At 61.9% G+C, this 6,313-nt stretch overlaps 1 protein-coding gene across 1 annotated transcript in view; it reads left to right on the top strand.

The window, feature by feature from the left end:
- XXYLT1 (xyloside xylosyltransferase 1) overlaps positions 1-6,313 on the top strand; it is a 25,664-nt gene that overhangs the window by 1,471 nt on the left and 17,880 nt on the right. Inside the window, exon 2 of the mRNA XM_019532552.1 lies at positions 1,171-1,524. Coding sequence (XP_019388097.1) covers positions 1,171-1,524 — 354 coding nt within the window. The remainder of the gene's footprint in view (positions 1-1,170; positions 1,525-6,313) is intronic.

Genomic DNA, 6,313 nt, shown 5'->3' with positions numbered 1-6,313 from the left:
CTCTCGCTCCCGGACCTGCGCCCTGGCGCCGCTCCCGGCGGGCGGGCGGGATCCCTGCTGCCCCGCAGAGGCCCCCACGGTGTCCCAAATACACACTGCCACCGTAAGACCAGCATGCTCGATCTCGGTTGACACGGTGGCCAGATGGATCAGGCGCGCTTCAGAGCCCTGACCGAAGATGGCCATGGCAAACTGCTCACGTCCTTGTAGCAGGTTACTAATCGCTCTTTGAAAGGCCCAGGAGAGTTGCGCATACCGAAAGGCAAAACTGTACACGCATATAGCCCCTCACGGCTGGTGAAGGTGGACTTGGCTATGGCATCTGGATCCGGTGCCATTTGCCAGGATCCCTTGGACAGATCGGGTGTAGAGATGACCTTGGCTGGGCCCAGGCGATCGAGCAGTGTCCGTCCTGGGCATAGGGTATGCATCGGGGTGGCGATACCGTCCGTCCGTGGGAGCAGGGGGCCGTGCACTCCTGCTGATGGACACCAGCCAGCGCCAGGAGCGCGGCACTGCCTCCCCACTGCCACGGGTCCGGACCCCAGTACACCGTTGTCTTGCACCTGGCGTGCACGGCTGGGCCACGTGCTTGCCACGTCTCCTGGGGATCGGTTTCTCCAATGGGCACGAGGCACCTCTGCGTGGCGGGAGCCGGTGGCTGTGGGCACGGGGCAGGACATGCCCCCTCGCGGGCGCAAGCGTTCCAGCACCGGGAGAGCGTGACCCTGCAGCACCGCTGGGTGCACCGCTGCCTCTTGATGCCGGCCCCAGTGCCCGGCTGGGCCAGGGCCGGTGCTGGGGGAGCGTGTCTAGCAAGCAAGACCTCCTTTCCCCAAGCCCGCTGGCAGCTGGGTCATGCCTCCGGGGTGCTGTTGCACTCAGAGTGCCCTGGATTGGCACGTGCCTGGGATGGCGAAGGTTGGGCCGCAGCTGAGGCATCTGCAAGCAAGCTCCAGGCCCGTAGCATCCGGCAGTTCAGTGCTGATGGGCCACATCTGGAGCAGCAGCTTGATTTGCCTCTGCCTGCTTGGTTTCTCCCTGGGGTCAGCTTGACCGGGGCGGCTGTTCTGTGGCGTGTGTGTGCACGCTGCTGCAGCCGGTGAATAGAACAGCCCTTTAGGCCCTGAGCCCTTTGCATGTGGGCTAGCCCGTAGCTGGCGGGGTGAGTGCGCACACACGTGTGTGTGTGTGTGCGCGCGCGCTCGTGTCCACACACACAGTGCCTGGCACTAGGCGCCTCAGCAAGACGAGGACGTGGACTGGCTGCGTGGCTCTGCAGCTTGGGTCATCATCACGCACCAGCCTGCAATGTGGCTCCTGCCGCGCTGCCCAGGGTGTCCTGCTCAGCGGCTGTGTCTGCCTGCTCTCCTCAGGTGACCTTCCATGACGTGGACGTGCTGACCGAGAAGCTGTTCCCCATCGTCGAGGCGATGCAGAAGCACTTCAGCGCCGGCTCAGGCACCTACTACAGCGACTCCATCTTCTTCCTCTCGGTGGCCATGCACCGCATCATGCCCAAAGGTGAGTGTCGTGGTGCGAAGTGCCTGGCCAGACCGGCGCCGGGTGCTGCTGGTCACACATAAGAAGGGATGGTGGTGGCTTGAACTGCCATGGGAAGGGACCTGGTGATGGGAACAGGGGCTCCTTAGGGCCACAGGCTCTGTGTGGTCCCAGTGTGATGGGGATCATCAGCTGTTCCCCAGCCCGGTGCATGGCATTGCTAGCCCCTCTCAGGGTGACGCGTGTAGTGTTACCGGACCATGCTGAGGTGGAGGGTGATGCACGTGGCCCCATTCAAGGAAGGGCGGGATGCAATGAACCCACCCAGGGAGCAGGCCTTTCCTTTAGTGACCACTTGGCTGCTGCATGAGGCAGCAGGTACCCCGTGCTGGTGGTCAGGATAGAGGCTGTTCTGGACAGAGGCATTTGCTGGCCCCGGGTTCTGGGGCTGAAGTTGCCTTGCCAGAGAGTAGTCAGCTCTGCCTGCATCCTTTGTGGGCTGGGAGCCCCGGACTGGAGCTGGAAACAGCAGCACCTCTGAGATAGGTGCTCCTGAGCCGCAGACAGGCTGGGATCCAGAGTGGTTTGGCCCAGGCCTCCAGACTTCAGGTTGCTCTCTGCCTTTGTGTCTTTGCTGCGCATGTTTCTGCTGCCCCACCCCGTGGTGTGAACGCGGGGGCTGTGTTGGCAGCACTGCCTGGGGCCCGGTGCGGTCTGGCTGTGGGCCTGGTGCTGCTGTTATCGGCAGCACGTCCTGTTCCCAGTGGCTGCTCTCCACTGCCATGGGAGCACTGCTGGTGGCTCGTCTTCCGCCATGTTCTCGGCTCTCCTCACGTCCAGGCTCTGCCCAGGTCCAAGGCACCAATGCCTGGATGGCTGCCGACCACATAGCCACATCTGGCTCTTACCATCTCTCTCCTCCCCTGTTTGCCAAGGTCCCGAGCAGGGGAGCAGTCCTGCCACTTCCGGTGCAGGCACGTGCCTGAGTGCTGTGCACACGGCAGGGGTCTTCAGGTCCTCCGAGGGCAGCGCACCGCAGGAGGAGAGGTGCAGCCCTGGGGAGGGAGGTGGACAGGGCCTGTGCTATGTACTGCGAAGCTCCTGTACTGGTCTGCTCAGCTCAGCTGGTCGGGATGAGGCCAGGAGCCAGCTTCGGCAGGAGGAGTGGGGTGGGATTGTCTGCATGGTCTCTCCCAGCCTCTGCTTGTTTGGGAATCAACAGCAGCAAGGACCTGTCGCTCGCTTTCCTTCACCAGGCAAGGGTTTCTGTGGGTGACTTCATTTCTTGGGTGTGCGACACGGTTCAGCTAGGTGGCGGGTACGGGGCACTGCGTCTCTTGCGTCTCCTTCCTGGCCTGTCCTGTCCCCTGCACAAAGCTTGCGTATGTCGTGCCTGCAGTGAGCCTGCTGTTTGCTGCAAGGCCATCCTGTGAGCCCATCTCCCCTGGGCCTGAGGGCCACGCGTACTACAGCCGCCGGGCGCCTGTGGAGCGTACCAGTGCCTGGGGGCTGCCAGCAGGCTCTGTACCAGCTCCGTGCCCTGCCTTGGCCAACCTGTTCCCTCCACCCGCCGCGAGGCTCCCTGCCAGCCTGTGCTGTGCTGTGCTGTGCCACTCCGGAGCTGGCTCCACTGAGACATGAGCTGCGTGACCTGGGGGTCAGTCACCGGTCACGCTCCTGGAGCCCAGTTCTGTGCCCAAGGGCATCGGGGCAGCGAGCAGATGTTTGCCATGTGCTGCTGAAGTGAGCTGGAAAAGCCCAGGTGGGCTGGGGGAGAGGGTTGTTTCTGGACGCTGGATCCAAGAGGCTGAGCCTGCAGGGTGCAAAGTGTCAGTTGGCTTTGAGCTGCTCCCTCCAACGGAGGGTTTTTCCTGAGGTTTGGGGCTCTTGAAGGTGGCCTTGTGGGGCTCAGTGTGCCAGGACATGGGGTCAGGTGGGGACGGGGCAGGAGTCAGGGCTGAATCACTCTCTGGGGGTTTTGCACGGCTGCTGCACAGTCCTCAGGTAACCGCGGGATGGGATCCAGCACAGCCTGGTTTTGACAAGGGGGGCGTTGTGCCAGGCTCCCCCGGGGCTGCCTGTATTGCGAGTGCCCTGAGCTACATGGCGTCCAAATGGCAGCAGTAGTGCTGCCTGCTCCTGAGCTGACCTGCTTTCTCTGTTGTTCGCTAAGGTCTCCCTGGAGGAAGATGCGAAACGCCTGTTCCCAGTCGGCCGCAGCTGGCTGCAGCCTCTGGGGTCCCCCAGCGACTCGCCTGTCATCTCTTGCTCAGGCACAGGATGTTTAAAGGTGTTTTACAGCTGAGCAAGTTGAACCCTTGTTTCGGGAGCTGATTTATGTGGCACTCACAGATTTACTGCCCCGGTATCTGCAGGATGTGCGTGGCCCTGCCAGAGATTTATGGCACCAGGCAAGGTTTTCCCAGCTCGTTCCCTGCTCCGTCGTCTCCAAGCCAGGGACTCTGGGAGTGACCAGCTCCTCCTAGCTCCTAGCCCAGCTTCTCTGGCTGTTCACAGCCTCTTCAGATCCACAGCGACCAGCCCCGTTAGCTGTCCTCTTCTTCTGGTCACGGTAGCTCCAGGGCCCCTGGGACATGACCCCAGTGAAGGCTCTTTACCCCCAGCCCACCACCGCCACTACGGCATCGTGCTTCCTGCCTGCTCGTTAACAGCAAATGCAGGACCTTCCCCTTTCCTGCTCTTTGCCTCTGTCAGCGGGCAGCCTGGGGGCAGGCGTGCTGTGAGGAGGGGATTCAACCATGCGATTGCAGCCATTTGCTGACCTGGAGCTTGCCCGGCAGAGGGGGCAGGCCCGGCAAGGTGAACCCTCTCGTGTCTTGCTGAAGACTTTATCCTGTGAGTGTGTCCCGATAGGATGTGGGGAGCCGGGTTGCAGGCAGCTGATTTACTGCTGTGGGAAGCCATGGCAGCGAGGGGCCTGGGCACGGCTTTGAAACTCTCCCTTCTCGCTGGCCTGTTCCTCGTTCACTCTGTGGAGCGCGTGCAGCGGCCAGGCTGGTGCCACAGGTAGCAGCGATAGGAGCGAGGGGACAGGTCTGCGGAGGGGAGCTGGCTGGCAGCCTCTGACCCGGACCGCTCGGCCTGAGTGTTCTGGCTGCGTGTCGGGCACTCGCTGTAGCTGGAACCGTGTCCAAGTGCGTTTCCTGTGCCTGGCCTGGGGGAGCCGGATCTTTCCCTTGCAAGGAAGTCTGCCGTTCCTCTGGCGGGCCAGCACCATGCGGCACGGGGCCTTTGCAGGACTCGGGAGAGTTTGGAGGCCGGCAGGCAGCAGAATTGCTTGAAGCCAGTAAAGTTCACCAAGGGGCTGAGCCCCACAATAGGTGGGGGGTGCGGTGTGTGCGTGGTGAAATTTTGCAGCTACTGAGCAGTCTAACTGAGCCCTGCCAACGAAGAGCACTACATGTTTTGCAAAGCTGAGGGGAGCAATGAGCTCTGTGGACCATGGTGGAAATGCTGACAAATATGCACAAGCGTTAGGAGCGCTCTAAGAAGGTCTGCGTGCGTTTCTGGCCGTAGCCGGACCTGCGGGCCAGGGCTCCGTGGCGGGGTGGAATTGAGCGGCCGGTGGCAGGCGCGAGGTCAGACTGGGCCTCTGAGGAGCCATCTCGTCCGGGGCTGCCTGCGAGTCGTCTCGCTGGCTATTTCTGCCTGTGCCGTGCTCTGCCATCGTGTGCTGGCGCTCGTCTGCGCTGGCTGTTAATCAGGGACCCGCACAGCCCATGGGGATCGGTAATGCTCAGAACTGGCTCCAGCTTAGAGCCACAGCCTGATATATTGGCTGACCTCATGAAACTGCTGCTTGCCCCCGTGCAGCCTCACGCGGGGCATCTCGGCCTGGGTCTGACAGCCTCTATCAGCAGCAAGTTCTGCTTTTCCCACAGAGCTCAGGTCGGGAGGGCAAAGGCCAGGGGAGCGGCACAGGGGAGGGAGCCATGAGCCACCTCATGTACCCTGCCCTGCACACCCACGCCACGCAGCATTGCCCTGATGGCAGTGGCAAGGGGGCTTTCCCCATCCAGCCTGTCATTGCACCCGAGGCCCCTGCTGAGCCTGGTGGGGCCCCTGGGCTGGGAACATTCATGGAAACATCAACAGGTTTTGGGCTCCGGGTAAACCTTCTCCTTAGCTGGAAATGTAGCAGGAGCCAGGAGCAGTTATAAGCACAGGTGTCAGGCAACTGGCTGTGAATGGGCGCAGCATCTGCTAAGCACAAGCCTCGCTAGGCTAGCGTGCTCCCTGCCTCGGGCAGTCCTGAAAACATTGCCATCGACTTGGTGTAGGTAGGAGTGCGTGTGCATGTGTGTGTGTGCATGAGAGATGGATGGAGCAGCTGGACTTTGATATCCTGTACCAGCCCGTGTCTGTCCTGCTGTCTCCGCTGGCTGGAGCGTGAGACCACTGCCCGCCAAGTGCTGTCTGGCTGTGTCGGGCGCCACAGTCACAGGCTCATGTTCAAGGAGGCCTGCACAGCAGTTTTTGGCCCTGTGAGCCTGAAGCTGGGTGGATAATGGGGCTGATTTGTTCCCTGTGCTAAGTGCAGCCCATTTCCACGGACATCACTGGGATTTCAGCATCCTGGAGGCCTGAGCCATTTGTTTTTGCCTGTCACCACTGCTGCTCTAGGGCAAGCTGCCTCGGGCTGGTGTGGCGCTGCCCCCACAGGCTGCTTGCGCAGGGTCTTCAGTCCGTTTGTCCCGGGTGCGCATCGAATAGCCGCAAGCCACCGAGGTTTGGTCACTGGGAGCCTGCATGGTTCAGTGGCTGGAGCGATGACCTACTTTCCACCTTT

The sequence above is a fragment of the Crocodylus porosus genome, unplaced genomic scaffold, assembly GCF_001723895.1.
Source record: "Crocodylus porosus isolate Cpor-Errol unplaced genomic scaffold, CroPor_comp1, whole genome shotgun sequence".
Classification (NCBI taxonomy): Eukaryota; Metazoa; Chordata; order Crocodylia; family Crocodylidae; genus Crocodylus; species Crocodylus porosus.
This window is presented reverse-complemented; position numbering and strand designations above follow the sequence as displayed.